The 18,482-nt window shown below is 38.8% G+C and overlaps 1 protein-coding gene across 2 annotated transcripts; it reads left to right on the top strand.

Moving 5' to 3' along the window:
• Positions 1–792: 792 nt before the first annotated feature.
• TXNDC9 (thioredoxin domain containing 9) lies at positions 793–13,285 on the top strand. Of its 2 annotated transcripts, none has more exons than XM_082851822.1 (5): positions 793–907; positions 3,916–4,134; positions 5,881–5,999; positions 8,681–8,935; positions 11,263–13,285. In XM_082851822.1, exons 2-5 carry the CDS (start codon positions 3,946–3,948, stop codon positions 11,378–11,380), a joined length of 681 nt encoding a protein of 226 aa, XP_082707948.1. In that variant the 5' UTR covers positions 793–907; positions 3,916–3,945; the 3' UTR covers positions 11,381–13,285. The 2 variants fall into 2 exon arrangements, with proteins under 2 accessions (XP_082707948.1, XP_082707949.1); XM_082851823.1 differs by having other exon boundaries at positions 797–889.
• Positions 13,286–18,482: the final 5,197 nt, after the last annotated feature.

Raw genomic sequence — 18,482 nt, 5'->3', positions numbered from 1 at the left:
GCAGACTTGGGGAATCGGATCTCAGTTCAGGAGTGGACTTTCGGTTTCCCTTCCACCTTTAACCTCTGTCCCTTTGTACTCTCTGCTGCGTGAAGTTCAGTAAAGAACCACAATGAACCCCTGGTTAGCTGTCCAGGTGTTCCCAAGGGAGATAGAGAAATCCAGCACAACATGAGTCCATGACTTACCAAAAAAATAAATACATAAACCAAACAAACCAGAAATCATAAAACAAGGACACACCCATTAATTCTGCAAAATAGATCATAACCTTTACATTCAAAGCGAGAGCAAGTTCTAAAAATGTTTGTCAGGGAAGTCGCGAGGGAACCTATTAGGGTTGTGAAAGTGTTCTATATCCGGATCTGGACGATGACACTACGAGTGTTAACTATGTAAAAACTATGGCGTATAAGTTATATTTCAACTTTTTTTTTAAAAGGGGAAACGTTCAATAAACAGAATGGAAACGAAATTGGAGTGTCACTCCTGAGGAAAACAGTAGCTATTTCATTTCTGATGTAACATTATGTCAGAGCCTAAGAACGTCAACTCCAGGCTGAGCACTAAGAAACTACAAACTCCAGCATACATCGCTTCCTCGCTCTCTGGGCTGTTTACACGGAGGGAGGGAGAGGTTGGGCCACCTCGGTTCCGGGCGGTGGGGTGGGGAAGGGTGGGGGGGAGCGCACGCGCAGAAGCGCTCACCGCACGCACGTCCCCTCCCTTCCCCCCCTCCACTTCCTGGGGCGTCGCAGATTGTATCGCGTGAGAGCCGCGGCCAATGAGGAGGCGGAAGTGACGGCCGCTCCCCAGTCCCCCGCAGCTGCTACGAGGCTGAAGCCGGAGTGGATTGCTCTTCTGGAGAAGCTGGTTCCTCACTTCTCAGGTATCACCGAGAGCTCAGGTGAGGCAGAGAGTGGTGTGAAAAAGCCGGCCATGCATCTCGGTGCTAAGGGACTGCTCAGCCTCCTGCCTGGGCGGGGGAGGGGCGCGGCTCGGGCGAGGGTGTCCGCGCCGCGGAGGAAGCTTTGGCGCATGCGCCCCGGGAGGCGTTGAAGCCGGGACCACCTCAACTCTGCCCTCATCTGTCTCCGGGGGCGCAGGGAGTGGCGAGGGTACTTTTGGGAAGCGGCTGGCGTGCAGTTAAGGGTGAGGCCCCCTGGTTGTTTTGGCGGGTGCATGCCGGGGGATCAAGGAAATGGTTAGGTAATTTGAGGACAAGTCCCTGCTCACCATTCAGTTGAAATGAAAAAAAGAAGCTTGCTTGGGGAATGAAGTTCCCAGGATACCTGCACCATCTCCTTTCCCCCTTTCTGAATGCGGTGACCAGCACCACCTGCCCGCAGAGCAGCCCTTGTTAATCGTTTCTCCTCCCAGTTATCCAAGACTTGAATTCTGAGCTCAGCCTATAAACCTCTAGGGATAAGCAACCGCTACGCCCCCGGTAAAGAACAGGATCTGACATGCAAGTCAGTGTTTAATGTCGAGTTTTCTGCCTCATCTGGCCCCAGTCCTGAGTCACAGCCTTACGTTTTTTTCGGGAGGTAGAGAGTGTGAAATTCATTTGCTACATTTGAAATACGGCTCCTTTAAAATTTTATAGCGTTTATGAGGAAGTTACATTGTTTTTTTTTTAACCGGAAATACTTTTGAAACTTAACGATAATTTGAACAAAAGTTACGCACGTTCCTTCAACAGTTGACAAACATTTTTTGTGCATCTGCAGTGTTCTCAGCACTGCTAGCTCCAGGAATACAAGGTGAAATCGAGTATGTTTTTTAATTTATTTATTTTTGGCTGCGTTTGATCTTCGTTGCTGCATGCAGAGTTTCTCTAGTCCCGGCGAGCGGGGGCTACTCTTCGTTGCGGGGCATGGGCTTCTCACTGCGGTGGCTTCTTGTTGCGGAGCACGGGCTCTAGGCACGCAGGCTTCAGTAGTTGTAGCACGTGGGCTCCAGAGCGCAGGCTCAGTAGTTGTGGCGCACGGGCTTAGTTGCTCCGAGGCATGTGGGATCTTCCCGGACCAGGGATCCAATCCATGTCCCCTGCATTGGCAGGTGGATTCTTAACCACTGCGCCACCAGGGAAGTCCCCAGTATGCTTTTCAAAAGCTTCTTTTCATGTGTAGAAAAATGGAATCAGAAGCGAAGTTTGCAAGAAGACTATTTCTCTTCACTTCGACATTTATAGAGGGTCTGGTGGGCCAGGCTGCGTGTCTGAAGCTGGGTGAATAAGCTCACAAGTTTATTCAGATTTTTGAAAGTGCTTCAGTAGTGGTTGCAAATGTATCACATAACTAATTGAGATGCAACAGCCTCCTGTTTGATAGGCAAATTATAAATTGAAATTCAGGGCTACCCATAAAACATTTGATTTTCTACCAGCAACAATAATACATTTCTTCTAAAATATGTAATTGAAATAGATAACAAGGACCTACTGTATAGCACAGGGAACTCTATTCAATATTCGTAGTAACTTAAATGGGAAAAGAATTTGAAAAAGGATACGTGTATATGTATAGATGAATAACTTTGCTGTACACCTGAAATTAACATTATAAATCACTATATGCCAATATAAGATAAATATGTAATTGAGAGAGATCTTCCTTTCTAATCTGAATTAGATTTTTTTAATATTCATTTATTTATTTATGGCTGTGTTAGGTCTTAGTAGTTGCGACATGCGGGATCTGTCGTTGTGGCATGCAGGCTCTTCACTGCAGCACAGGCTTCTCTCTAGTTGTGGCGCTCAGGCTCCAGAGCATGTGGGCTTTGTAGTGTGCGGCACACAGTCTGTGTAGTTGAGGCGTGTAGGCTCAGTAGTTGCGACTCGAGGGCTTAGTTGCCCCACGGCATGTGGGATCTTAGTTCCTCGACCAGGGATCGAACCCACGTCCCCTGCATTGGGAGTTGGTTTCTTTACCACTGGACCACAAGGGAAGTCCCTAGATTCTATTTTTAATCTCTTATCTTACATAGAGGATTGATGGAAAAATCAATATTCTTTTTAATATTTGTAGTGTTATATTGTTTGACCTCAAAGTTAAGAACACTGAGTGTCAGTGAATCAATACCAGTATCAATCTTTGTGGCCTCATAGACTTTATTAGGTAATGGGAGAACAGGAATGGAAACTAAAGCTTAGGGAACATCAGGCAGAGTTCTTTACATAAGTTGTAATGAGCTCTCTTCGGAGTTAAACGAAAATCATTTAGGCAGAGATGAAAAATATGTCTTTTGCTCAACTCTGCTCTATGTTGAAGCAAAGTTTGGTGTGTATATGTGTGTGTAAAACCTCACTGCAGTTAAACTTTATCTTGTTCACAGTCATTTCTGCTTTTCTTCCCTTTTCCTTTGGTAAAGAACACTGTCAGTATACAGCACTAGGTTTAATTTTGTCATTCCTTTCTGGTCTGGCGATGGTCTTAAAGATTTGTCTTTGCTTTAGGGTAGTAAAACACAAACTAAATCAAAAGCACCTAAACTTTGGTCTAAATCATTTTTGAGGAGTATAACTATAATCCATTGAAAATCAAATTTTAAAACATTTAAATAAAAATTCTTAACATGACGTGCTTTGTTGTCAGCAGAACACTTTGTGGACTACAAATTATATACTTGCTAGCATTTTTGAAACTAAGAGAAAACTGTCTTATTTACTTATTTTTTTTGCGGTACGCGGGCCTCTCACTCTTGTGGCCTCTCCCGTTGCGGAGCATAGGCTCCGGATGCGCAGGCTCAGCGGCCATGGCTCACGGGCGCAGCCACTCCGCGGCACATGGGATCCTCCCAGACCGGGGCACGAACCCGCGTCCCCTTCATCGGCAGGCGGACTCTCAACCACTGCGCCACCAGGGAAGCCCCTGTCTTATTTTTTTTCTCTAACTTTGTAAACCTTCTCCCCAGCATCAAGGCTGAAGTGTACCATTTAGAAGAATGGAAGCGAATGCATCTGTTGAAATGTTTTCAAAAGTCCTAGAGAATCAGTTGCTTCAGACAACCAAGCAAGTGGAAGAACATTTGGATTCGGAAATTCAGAAACTGGATCAGATGGATGAGGATGAGTTGGAACACCTCAAAGAAAAGAGACTCAAGGCACTGAGGAGAGCTCAGCAGCAGAAACAAGTAACCTCTCTGCCCTGCTTTCTGAAATTGCTCTAACAGTATGCTTCTAACAACTTACATATACCCGTGCTGCAGTAGTCACTTGTAGTTCTTAGGGTGGTTTGACCTCAAAGTACCTAACGCCATTAAAAATTTGCCCAGAAAAAAGATTTGTTTTAAAGACACATTCAGAATTAGCCTGACCAGTGTATTAATCCACAGTCAAGTACAGGAAACACGCACCCAGGATAATCTTCTGAGTTCAGATTTGTGTGGTTGAGGAGAGAGTGGATGAGGAAGAACCCTGGGAGGAATAGGGGTCAGTGGGTTCCCTTTCAGGTGGAGTTATGAGAAAGCCTGTCATAACTTAGCTGTGCTCAAAGCAAATGCGTCATTAAGGAGTGTATTTGAGAGTTTATAAACTCTTTATGGAAGCTTTACCAAAGAAATAAGGAGAAAAATATCAGGGCCTCCGGTAGGTCTCAGCTCAGCGTAAGCCAACATGAAATGTATAGATACCAAAACTGGTGACGCAGTTTCGGCCTTGTTAGTGTAAGTCCAGGGATGGCACTCCTGCCCCTTTCTAGTTGGACCACTTCTGGAAGACTGTTCAGAGGAGGACAGCCAGAAGATGAAGAAGTCTAGAAGTCATTTCATAGGAGAAAGTCAAAAGCAAATGGAAATGCTCAATGTGAAGCAGGGAGGACATAGGCGATGTAGGATATTTGAAGGGCTGACATGAAGGAGATTAGAATTTCTCTTTCTCATCTGAGGTCCAAGCTGGGCTCCATAGCCCACTGTTCTGGATATACTGTGATTCAGTGTGAGAAGACTTTTCTAAGAACAGGGAGTACATATACAAATGCTTTTTAAGCACACCTGCCAGACACTGTTGTAGTTATTTTCACGTTGTCCATTCACAGTAACTTAATGAGATAGTTGCTTTATGATCTCCACATTACAAATGAGGAAAGTGAGACTCAGAAAGGGCAGTGATTCAAGCCCATGCCTTCTGCCTGCAAGTCCAGTCCTCCCTTTTATTAAAACCAGCTCATGAGAAAGGAAACAAGCTTCCAATTGAGGGGACCAGCTTCCTGCCACAGGAAAGGTTCAAGAAGCTGAAATGTCTGTCCGACATGGATGATAAGGGTTGATTTATTGATTTGGGGAGTTGGATTAGATGACTTGCGGGATCTTTGTTTCTGGACACCACGTGAAGACAAACACCTTTTTCTTCCCAGGACACTACCCATTGGTGGCCAGTACAGAAGAGGTTTGCTGTCTCTGGGTTAGTCATCAAAAGCAAACAGGGCTCCCGAGCTTCAGAGCTGCAGTACCCGCCCCCTCCCCAAAGACGGATTGGCTTTATCTCACAAGCATTATTTTTTAAAGCTATGTAGTAACTTAGATCAAATGCTTCTGACTTTAATAGTTTCAGTGCAAAGAAATTAAGTAGATGGTTACATTCTAAGTCTCTTTGTAGTCTAAATTTTTACTTTCGAAGTTCTAAGAAAACGTATGTTTTAAGTTACCAAGACAGATAATCATCGTAAATATGAGCCATGCTGTGGAGATAGTCACGGCCCACAGACTGTATTTGCATTGACACTAGCAACATAGGAAAGTACATCACCGAAAGGAATTCGTTTCTCTCTAAGATAAAGTCAGCTTGATTACAAAATATTATAGTGATTTGGACATAAAATATAAAGTGATACTGAAAGAGATATTTCAAATGTGTGATATTTTCCCTTTTCTCCAAATCAGGAATGGCTTTCAAAAGGACATGGGGAATACAGAGAAATCCCTAGTGAGAGAGACTTTTTTCAAGAAGTCAAGGAGAGTAAAAAAGTGGTTTGCCATTTCTACAGAGACTCCACATTGAGGTAATTTGTTTCCCTCAGTGACTGTTCTTGAACATGATGAGATTGTTGAATAGAGATACACTGACTTAATAGAGAAATTAAGAAAAATATAAAAGGAAGTAATTCCTAAGTTGTCTCTTTGTACTAGAATTATATTAAAGTTAAGCAGTCATTAAAGATTAACTTAAAAACCAGTGTCATACAAAAGTACAAACTATAGAAGATCAATATTTCCATAGAAATGGCTATTTCCTGAACTATATTTTCACTAGCTAATTTTTAAAACATCTTAGAAATGAACACTTTAATTTTTTTATCAATGCCAAAAGAATTCTACTTTTGTCCCTACTATTATGATACAGCCACAGTGTTGGAAATGGGGCCAACACCTGAACACCAGCTTTGAATTCAGTCACTTCTTCTCAACTTGCAATTCACCGGGAGACTGTGGCTTGACCAAGCCTTTCACCTGAAGCAGAGTTGCGGCACCAGGCATGGCTGGAAGGACAATAAAGTGATTTCTATTAGACGAACCCAGGTCTGCCAACCTCTCTTTGGAGGCAGATCCCTCAAAGTGAAAATAGCCCCAGAAGAGGTTACATCTTAAACCAGAGGACTCAAGCCTTTTTTTTTTTAGCCCCCAAATTTGAATACTTGCCAACAGTTAAGTGTTGGCAAAAAAACTTTTAAATGTTGGCAACTAATCAGATTTTAGAATTTTTTTTTAAGTATCAGATAACTTGATAACAGACCTAGAATTGTATGAAAGCAATTCACTGATGCCAAGTAGCTCCTGCCCCCCTTAGACACACACTCCAATGCGGAGTCTCTGTTATTCCCTGGGATCCCAGCCCTGCCCTCTTCTCGCATTTCCAAAGCCTGCCTGGCCCTTGTCTTTACCTCATCACCCAACAACGTGGCTATTAGTTAACACCTTTCAGGGACTGATTGCCTGGGATTTATTGACTAAGAAAATAAAGATGAAAGAAAATAACTGAGATGATGAAATCTCCTATAAGGGGAAGTGGGAAAGGGATTAGGAAGGTAAATAGAAGATTGATATTATTTGTCCACTTACTTATTAGATGTCTCTGCCCACTAGATTGTTAGTTTTGTGAAGGCAGAGGGTTTGCCTTTGTGTCGTGTGGCCCACTGTGCTCTGGGTTCCTAGCCGTAGAGCAGCACTGACTACACATAGTAGGTACTCAGTAAGTATACTTGATGGATTTATAAACAGTGCAGCACCAGCAGTACTTACCTTAAAACAGAACTGAAAAGTCAAGATTGAAATGAGGTGATAGAGATATAGATAGGTAGATATCAAAGTTTCTAGCACATAGTACGCTAGATACTTCGTGTTGTATAAAATCCTGGAGCATTCACAATCACCGTTGGAGGTAAGCACGTATAATTCCTGTGCTTCATGCGTGGACACTAAGACTTGGAGAGATTAAGTGACCTACCTAACGTCACTCAGCTCCTAAATAATAAAAGAGGATTTGAACCCAGGTTTTAAGCCTAATGCTGTTTTAACTACACCATAACTCCTACTTCTGGATTTTTAAAAAATGGATTAATTGACAAGTGGGACACAGACCTATTTAAAATAGATTCCGTATTACTCCAATAAAACAATGGAGTTGATTTTTGTACAAATCTTCAAGAACGTATTTCTCAAAATGATTTGTCACTTGTTTGGAACTTCATTCAAAAACAGCTTATTCCCCTACCATTTTTCACTGAAATCCCATTGCTGCAGTACATGGGTGATATATAAAAAGAATCACTCAGGCGATGATGCATCAAGGTTATAAGAAACTCCGTGGACGCAAACCTAACTCAGGAAAAACTATACCAAGAAGTACCCAAAAAGCCTACCAGTAAAACCAGCTATGACACGTTCGGTGTCTTAGTCATCGAAAGCAGTAGTTCTCAAACTTTGCTGGGCATGAGAATCACTTGCATGTTTCTCAGCTCAACTCCTAGAGAATTTTGATTCATTTGCATATTTTAAAAGTTGACTGTAATAATCACCTCTGGGTAAGAACTACTGCTCAAAAGATTATTACAGTAGTCTTTCAGAAACACTAGAGGGTTGGCCGGTTTAAAATATAATTTAAAGAAAAGATCGCTTTCAACTCTTCAGGTGGCTTAATAAAGGTTACTGCTGGTATTTTTCATACCGTAATGACCATATTTGTAGCCCTTAACCTTGATACGCTGCTCACTAACAGAGTTGCACAGTTGGAAGGGTTCCTTCTCAGTGACACCATTCAGTCTTTCTTAGTGACTTCCGAATGTGGCCCCACATGTTCACTTCTAATTCTGAGAACTGTCTTCCCAGTTCTGTCAAGTTCAGATTTGTCACCTATGAGATGCCAGGAAACATGCATAAGGGAGATGACAATTTTTTTCTTAACCATGAACATGACAGCTTTGTGAACCACTTAAGGCATAAGTTGAATACTTCGTTTTTTATAAGTATCATTAAGGGAGATCTGACTTTCTAGAATATGATATCATGAGAGGTAGAAAAAGAGGTACCTAACCTGTGAAATGGAAATGAGGTTATCTGATCGAAGCATAGGTTGGCTGCCAGATTATGAGATTCAGAAAAAAAGCTTAGATGTGCCTCAATATTTATTTTGAAAAAGAAATCTGTTGTTTTTAGCTTTTGATTTTCTATGTGTTGTCACTTATAGGTGTAAAATACTAGACAGACATTTGGTGATACTGTCCAAGAAACATCTTGAGACCAAATTTTTGAAGCTGAATGTGGAAAAAGCACCTTTCCTTTGTGAGAGACTGCATATCAAAGTAATTCCCACGCTAGCACTGGTGAAAGATGGGAAAACACAAGATTTTGTTGTTGGATTTTCTGACCTAGGAAATACAGATGACTTCACCACAGAAACTTTAGAATGGAGGCTGGGTTGTTCTGATATTCTCAATTACAGGTAACTTTTAGTAAACTATCAATTTGTATTAATTCACATACCCAGTTGATTTTTTAGAGAATTTTTTTATGTTAACATTTATTTTATGGAACTAAGATCTTTAAGCTGAGATGTAGAAAAATTTTCACAAACGAAAAGCATATTTCTTAAAGTGGACATTAGCACGATCTTACAGCAAAATCAGAGTTATAAATAAAATTGATCTTGGATCTTGGAGTCCATCTAACTATAAAAGTTTTCAAACTAACAGAGCCTATGGAATCTAATTCTCTGTTAATCTGGAAACCCAAATGACACTCCAGAAGAATTGACTCCTTCCTGATTTAAACGAGTTTAATCAAATTGATAATGACTTACATGAAAAATCTAATGTTTGAAAGTAGATATTCCTGTATCACTTGTAGAATCTGATAAAACGTATAAAATCTCATCTCTATGCTTAGCTTAAATTACTTACTCTGGGAAACAGTCTCAGAAAACCATCTGTTGATAAAATCCAACTTCCATTTTCCGCTTATCTTTTTGTCCACTTCTCTAGACAAGTAATTTATCTGATTCCACAAATCGGAGCATATCGTCTTATCTTTTGGGCCTGTTTTTGATTTGCAAAAATAACAGGTGGAATTTTCCAGTTATTCCAGTCAGAGTGCCTTTTGATAAGTAGAAACCTCGCTCATCTTTTTACTTCCCTTCCTCCTTTATCTCTGAGTCTCTCCTCCACATGCATAAATCATTCCTACATTGTAGTGATTGATTTTGGAGTTTTAGGTTTTATTTTCTTAATATTAAGTAAAATGCTAATATTAAATAGAATTATTTTGAAGTGATTTCAAACTTTAAATAAGTTGGAAACTAGTACAAAGAATTCTTGAATTCTTGTATATCATTGACCCGTGTCCCTCAATTTTCAACATTTTATCTTTGCTTTATCGTTCTCTTTCTAGATATATATAAACTTTTTTTCAGAACCATTTGATTGGACGTTGTAGATATATTGTCTCTTTACTCCTAAATGTTTCTGTGTGCATTTCCTAAGAACAGGAACATTCTTATATAACCACAGTACAATTTATTAAAACACAAAATACAGTTCACAGACCTTATTCAAATTCCACCATTGTCCCAATAATGTCCTCCATACTGGAAAAATGGGTTCTGTGTACTTACTATGTATTTTTAGTTTCCATTAACCTGTAGCAACTTGTTCCCCTCCTTTGTTTTTCAATACTTTAACATTTTGGAAGAGTACAAGCTAGTTATTTTATAGAGCATTTCCCAGTTTGTTTCAAAGTTAGATTCAGATTCTGCGTGTTTTCCACAGGTGTATTATGGAAGTGATGTTGTATTCTTTCTTCTCAGTGTACCATATCAGGAGATATATGATGGTTTGTCTCATTGCTGGTGGTGATGACTGTGCACTGGTTAACCAGTTGTCCACCAAGCCAACTGGTGATTTAAGGAAGAACTTCTCCAGGCCCCACATTAACTTACTTCTTCATTTATCTGTATTAGATTCTTTTATTCAGTGGGTTATAGTCTGTTGCTGTTATTATTTACTTTGAAGCTCAGATTGCCTCAAAAATGGCCAGTGAGAGCCTTTCATACTGGCTTCCGTGTCCTTTTGACACATCCCCATAATTCTTTGAGCACTTTCTTTCTGGTGCACGTAAGGTCTTTTAGGGGGCCTCGTGTTATACTCTCCATAGGAACTGGCTTTTTCTCCGAGCCGCCATGGTTCCTTTCAGTGGCAAATGATATTTCAGAACCAAGATCTAGCTGCTAGGAATATTTCCAGATATTTTCGAAATATTTTTCAGGCGTCATGAAAAGAGTTCCATACTAATTCTGGGTTAATGATAATGAATTCCATGAGTTTTGTTGATGTCTATAGAGATCTAAGCATTAAAAGATGTTAAATAGAATCAAACCAGTCATAACAGGCTATCAAAAATAGAGCATGGTTTTCCTGTGTCATTCTCAGGAAAGAATCTAATACAGATTCAGCATACCCAAAACAGATAAAAATAACTGATTTCCTTCTATGCTTTTTCAGTCAGAAATTTTGTTGGTGCACCCCGTGAAATGTTAATCAGTAATTAATGATAAGAAAATAAAATGCTGATCTAAAGCATTTAGTAGTACATAGTAAGGTTTAAAACTGTTAACTATCAGTGTAAATAATATACCTCTTCCTTGACACCAACATTTTAAAGAAAATTTTACTCTATTCCTTGTGTTACAGTGAGGATAGATTTTTGTGCAGTTTAGTATACCAGCTGTACTAAATCATACAGAATAAGTGTTTTTCAAATTTGCTTTCTTTTTAGTGGAAATTTAACGGAGCCACCATTTCAGAGCCAAAAGAAATTTGGAACAAACTTCACAAAACTGGAAAAGAAAATTATTCGAGGCAAGAAATATGATTCTGACTCTGATGATGATTAATTCTTTGTAAATCGTCTCCTGACTTCAGAATTAGATGTGTTTTCTAAATTCTGTTGATTTCAGTACATTCGTCTCCTAATGGTCACATTCTAGAGTTTTATGCAGTTGCATCACATTGAAAAACATCTGTGATATTTTCTGTGTGGAGCTCGTGTTTAAGTTGAGGAAAACTTCTGAGTTCTAAAATTATCTGAGTCGGGTCTGGATTCTCTATTTTTGAGATTGGTTTTATCACAATATGATTCTTACATTTTTATACCATTCACAATTGTGTTTTTAATCTACTGGATTGGAAATAGAAATTCAGCACACTATTCCAGGACTAATTCTTACCTAGCATTATTTACTTTATAAAGAGGTCAAGTAACATTTACTGGTGTAACAGACTGCACTTGTAAATGATTAGAAACACTCTTTACTTCTGGAATATAAGTAACTTAAAGAACTGTATTTATTCTGTATGCCGCATGGTGTTGTTGAGTCAACTGATGGCAACAGAAAGCTTTTTCAGGTTGTGAACATACTGCCTTATTTAAAGGGTCTTGATTGCTTATATTTTAAGACATGTATTAAACAAATCAAGAAGCACTTTCGAAATGGCAACATGAGGAGACGTACAGACCCCTCAGTGAAACAATCATAACTGGTAAATATTTTTTTAGAAATTAAAGTCTCTGGAAATTGTCATAAGAGCACACAGCAAACAGAAACATTTATCCAAGAAAATACTCAATCCTGGTAAGAATAGTGAGTCTCTGTGGTATTTGAACCATGAGCCTGCACCCTTCCTCCCCCTCATCTCCCAGTCTTGGCCTACAGTTTATCCCTAGGAGGAGCAGACTGCTAGCATCTCTCATTCCCCCAAGGTCTGTGTTGCAGAAGCTCTGTTGCAAGCAGCAGTAGCAAAGAGGTCTGAGCCTGCCTTCCTCCACCCAGTCCCCACTTGTAGCACAGAATATCTACCCCAGGAATACTGTTTTCTAATCACTGTTGCCCTGGCGTACTCATAAACTAGAGCAATAGTGATTAGGGTAGAGGTTCCATGGAAGGAGAGGCAAGCAGAGAAGATCAGGGGCTACCACCCACTGCTCTACTTACAGACTCCTAGCAAAGCCAGCTACTCTCCCCATCCCCAGTGCTGGGGGAGTAGCACAGAGGTTCTGCCCAGTGGGAGAAGCAGGCTGTAAAAACAGCTTCCATAGCATTCCCTAAAGGGACTGACTTTATTTAGAACAGAGAGAAGTTGAAGCATAAGGATGCTGCTGCAGACAAAGGAGATTTCAGGTGGGGTTGGGGGTGAAGTAAGAGGAGCCTGGGATCTCCAGGTTAGCAAAACAAGCAGAAAGGAAGGCCAGTGAGAATTTCAACAGAGAATGAAAGTGGAAGTTCAGAGTAGCCCTACAGTTGGAACAAACCTCAACAACTACAAAAACCTAAATTCAATTAGATTGAACTGTGTGGCAATTTATGTCCCAGGACATTGTCAAATAATAGAGAGGTCCACCACCAATTAGTGGATGTTAACAGCACAGCGTGATAACAATGGAGACAGACCAACTAGAACTCTTGCAGGGACGGCAGGGAAAGAAACAGCAAGAGAGCCCTGCTAAAACTACTGTCCTTGGGGTTGAGGGGAGGTGTCAGCGACACTGCCTATGCCCAGGCGACCTACTGCAACATCAGAGGCCATACAATTCAGGGTAAGTGGACTTAGCCAAAATGGTCCAGCTAAGTCACTAACCATATAAGCAAACAAGCCCTGGAGAAGGGAGTATGAGTCTCCAGAACTGCTGTATTATGTAAAATGTCCAGTTTTGAACCAAAAAAATAAGATCTACAAATAAACAGGAAAGTGTGACTCATACATGGTGGGGAGAAAAGCAATAAAAAAAAATTTTTTAAAAATTGCCTTTGAGTGGGTCCAGGTATTGGAAGCAGACAAAAACCTCAAAGCATCTCAATATATGTATACATACATACTACACACATACACATACTAAAACCATGCTGAAGGTAAAGGAAGGTATAATATTCCTTCAAAGAATATTAATGGAGATAGAAATTATTTTTAAAGAACCAAATGGAGATCTCTGGACTTAAAAAGTATAATAACTGCAATGAAAGATTCATTAGAGGGACTCAACAGTAGCTTTGCAGTAGAAAGCCAATGTGGGGATTAATCAATATAGATAATGCAGTCAGAAGAACAGGAAAAAGAAAAAAAAAACAGCTTCAGAGAAATAGGGAACATCAACATATATGTCATGGAAGTGCCACAAAGAGGAGAAACTAGTGAGTAGAAAAGTTACTAGAAGAAACTGCCTAAAAATCTCAAGTTTGATGAAAAGCATTAATCCAAGAAGGTCAGGTTCTGAAAATAAAAGGATCCACACCCGGACATACCAGAATAAAAATGTTTAAAGACAGAAGAATCTTGAAAACAGAAAGAAAAACCACTAATCATGTACAAGGAAACCACATTAACAGTTGACTTATTAGAAACAATGAGGACCTAAGGCAGTGGAAGGACATGCCAGGTGCTAAAAGGAAAAAACTCAACCAAAGAGTTTATGTCTAACGAAACAGGCTTTCAGAAATGGAGGCAAAATGACACAGGTTTTAAGAACTCATTCCCAGGAAACCCACCTTACAAGAAATGCTAAATGATGTTTTTCTATCTGAAAGGAAGTGAGACCCCACAATTATTCACACCCTTACCAAAAGTCAATGCCAATTAAAATGTAAGAAATTATAAAAGACATTGTAACAACTTATTTTCCCTTCTTTCGGCTGATATAAAAGCAATTGTATAAAACAATATACATATATATATAATTGTGGTGTTGCACCTATAACATATGGAAACGTATATTTGCATATAACACCATAAAGCAGGTGGGAGCAAATATTTCATACTTCAATAATGAAACAACAGAAAGCTAACAAGAAATTGTGAATTAAAAGGTTAATTTAAAAAATCTAAAAATATATTCAGCTACTTTAAAACAAAATTATAGAAAGTATTATATGTTTAACATATAGTGATGCAATGTGGGTAACAAATGCTATACAGCTAAAGTAGATTCTGACAAGATGTATACTGTAAGTCCTAGGGTATCCATTAAGAAAATAATTCCCAAAATATACAGAAAAATATTATTAAAGAACATAAAATATTACACTAGAAAATATTCACTTAAACCAGAAAAAGGAGAACACAGGAACAAAGAAGATGTAACGTATAGAAGACAAAAAGGTAAAAGGACATGTAAACCCAACCATATACATAGTAACAATACATGTGAGTGAATTATTACTCATGCCTAACAATGATTAGGCAAAAGTTGTCAGACTGGATAACAAAAACAAGACTCAACTATATTCTGTCCACAGGAGACACACTTTAAAATCAAAGGTAAAACTACAATGAAAAAGCTATACCATGCAAGCACCAGTCAGAGAACTGGAGTGGCTAAACTAATAGACTTGAAAATAAAAGCTTATTACAGATAAAGAGGGTAATTTTATGATAGAAAAGAACCTGTCAGGAAGCTATAACAGCATAAACATCTCTGCACCTCACAACAGAACTCATGTTCTTGACAGTTCTGTATTTTGCTGCAAGAATTCTGAAGCAGAACTTGATAGAATTGAGGGGAAAATAGACTATTCAGCAATACTAGTCAGAGACATGACCCTGCCTCCCCTTTAAATAATGAATAGAAAAACTAGTTAGAAGATCCACAGGGAAATAAGACTTGAACAGCACTATAAACCAACTACTTAACACATCTATAGAACATTCACACAATAGACAATTCTCAAGATCACATGGAACATTCTCCCAAGATAGACCATATGTCAGACCGTAAAAAAGCCTCAATAAATTGAAAAAATATTAAAAGTCGTAAAAGGCATGTTCTCTGACCACAATGGAATGAAATAAAGACAAAACTGAGAAATTCAAAAATATGTAGAATTTAGTGAACTCTTAAATAACCAATGAGTCAAAGGGAAAGTTCACAAGATAAATTAGGAAATCCTTTGAGATATATGAAAATAAAAATGCAACAAACCAAAACTTATGGGCTGCCACTAAAGCACCATTTTCAGGGAAATTAATAGCAGTAAACACCTATATTAAGATAAAAAGATCTCAAGTCAATGATCTCCCACCTTAAAATACTGGTAAATGGGAAATTTATAGTAGCAAACACATTTTAAAAAGAGGGAGACTTCCAGTTTCTGGTCCAGCATGTAAGAAGCTTGGAAGTCACCATTCCATCCTAACAAGTAAAAAGCTGAACAAACTGAAAAAATCAACAACTCTTCTTCTATCCATAAGAGAAGTTAGGTCACAGGGAAAACCACTGTTCCTAAAATTAGACAGACCAACAGATAATATAGAGAATTACAATTTACTGGAGCAGCAATCTCCTTGGGAACCAGTGCCAGGGTAGGGACACCTCAACTATAGTTTGATGAATTTCTGGAGGCTCAGTGTGGACAAGTCAGACTTAAAACCTCCAGGGGAACTCATTCATCAGGGGAGGGGAGACCCTACACTTGTGAGTGTTACCTCCGGGATCTCTATCGGATTCTCAAAATGAATGTCAAAGAAAAATCCCGTCATGGTTCTGTCGGGGGGAAGGGAAAAGGAAGCATTTAGAAATATGCCAGAGCATTCTGTTCTCCTTAATAAGGTCTGGCCTTCAGACCAAAACCTAACTGCCCTGGGGAAGGGAAATACCCAACCCTAGTCCCGATTTACCATCCTGTCCCACCTAAGAGGTGAGGAGAAAAAAAGCATGAGTGAAGTTCACCGTCCAGAAGCACAGGCTCACCAAAAGTCGGAGACATAATCATAGGAATAAAATGTTTTTGCTCCTCCCAAACCTTATCACAACACTACTAAAGGCCTGTTTCCAACGGTTCCTCTTACCCAGAACATCATGCTCAGCTATCAAGAAAAAATTAAATGACAACAGTAAAAAACAAAACAAAAAAAACCCCCACAATTTTAAGAGACAGAGCAAGCATAAAACCCAGACTCAGATATCACAGGGTGTCAGAATTATTAACTAGGATTTTTAAAACCATGATTATTATGTTAAGGGCTCTAATGGATAAAGTAGACAGCATACAAGAACAGGTGGGCAATGTAAGCAGAGATACCTAAAGTTTAGGAAAGAACAAAATAGATACTAGAGATCAAAAACACTGTAATACAGGTAAAGAATATTTCTGATGGACTTATTAGTAGACTAGTAGACATGGATGAGGAAAGAATATCTGAGCTTAATGATATTGCAATAGAAACCCACGAAACTGAAAGGGAAAAAAGGGGAGGAGGGCTAAAAAAAATAAGCAGAAAATCCAAGAACTGTGGGACACCTATGAAAGGTGTAGCATAAGCATGGTGGGAATACCAGAAGGAGAAAAGAGAAAGGAACGGAAGAAATATTTGAAACAATAATGACTGAAATTTTCCCAAAAATTGATATCAGATACCAAACCATGGATCCAGGAAATCTCAGAGAACACCAAGAAGGAAAAATGCTAGACAAAACAAAACACAAAAACCTTCACTGAGGCCTATCATTTTCAAACTACAGAAAAATCAAAGATAGAGAAAAAAATCCTGAAGGAAGCCAGAAGGAAAAAATACCTTTCACTCTTCTGTAGGTAAGTTAAGAATTACAGACTTCTCCTCAGTAATCAGGTGAACAAGAAGAGAATATAGTGAAATGAAAATGTTGGGAGAAAAAAGCCCACAAAACTAAAATGCTGTACCCCGTGGCATTACCCTTCAAAAGTGAAGGAGAGATAAAGGCCTTTTTGGACAAACAGAATTGAGGAAATATGTTGCCAGTAGACCTGCCTTGCAGTAAATGTTAAAAGTTCTTTAGAGTGAAAGAAAATAATGTAGGACGGAAAATTGGATCCAATAAGGAAAGAAGATCAGAGAAGGAATATGTAAAATACAGACTTTTTTTTCTTAATTGTTCTAAAGATGACAATTTGTTAATAAGAGCAATACCTTATTCGTCTGTGTATGCTTGTGTGTGTACACACATATGCTTGTGTATGCTTATGTGTAAGTGAAATGAATGACAGCAATGATGCAAGGGATAGAAGAGAGGAATTAGGATTATTTTGTTATTATAAGGTATTTACAGTACCTGTGAAGCAGTACAGTGTTATTTGAAATTGGATTTGGGATTAGCTGTAAACGTATATTGCAAACTCTACAGCAAACTCTTAAAAAAATAGTATAACTAATATGCTAGGAAAGAGAAAATGGAATCATAAAATGTTCAATTAAAGCCACAAATGACAGAAAAAATGTGGAAGACAAAAATAGGGACAAAGAACAAAAAAAATAGAAAAACAAATATTATAACTATTAACCCAACTATATCAATAGTCACTTTAAAGATTAGTGGTATACATATGCTGATTAACAGAGATTGTAAGACTGGATTTTTACAAAAAACCCAACTGTGTTGTCTACAAGAAACCCACTTTAACTATAAAGACACATATAGGTTAAATGTTAATCTTTAAAAAGATATACCATTCTAACACTAATCCTAAAGAAACTGAGACTAGCTATATTAATTTCAGGCAGAGCTGACTTCAGAGCAAGGAAAGTTGTCAAAGATAGAAAGGAGACTTACATAATCTAAGACATGACAATTTAATTTGCATGTGCATTGAAACATCAGAGTATGTGAGGCAAAAAATCAGACAGAACTGCAAGGAGAAATAAGTGAATCCACTATTATCATTGACGACTTTAACACTCCTCTATCAGAAATGGAGAGATCCAGCAGGCAGAAAAATCAGTAAGGACATAGTTGAACTCAACAGCACCATCAATCAATTAAGTATCATTGATATCTATAAACTACCTGATTGAACAACAGCAGATTACACACTCTTCTCACATGGAACATTCACCAAGATAGAACACATTCTGGGCCATAAAATACACCTTAACAAATTTAAAAAGTAGAGATCATATAAATGTCTGCTCTCAGACTACAGTGGAATCAAAATAGAAATCAATAACAAAAAGATAGCTGGAAAATCCCCAGAG

This window comes from Leucopleurus acutus (assembly GCF_964270905.1).
Source record: "Leucopleurus acutus genome assembly, chromosome: 12".
Lineage (NCBI taxonomy): Eukaryota > Metazoa > Chordata > Mammalia > Artiodactyla > Delphinidae > Leucopleurus > Leucopleurus acutus.
The sequence above is the reverse complement of the archived record's forward strand: the minus strand, read 5'-3'. Positions and strand labels throughout refer to the sequence as shown.

Coding starts and splice junctions, on each gene's coding strand:
- TXNDC9 (XM_082851822.1), top strand. CDS start 3,946: ATGGAAGCGAATGCATCTGTTGAAATGTTTTCAAAAGTCCTAGAGAAT. Junction 6,000..8,680: donor TACAGAGACTCCACATTGAG/GTAATTTGTTTC, acceptor TGTCACTTATAG/GTGTAAAATACTAGACAGAC. Junction 8,936..11,262: donor TCTGATATTCTCAATTACAG/GTAACTTTTAGT, acceptor CTTTCTTTTTAG/TGGAAATTTAACGGAGCCAC.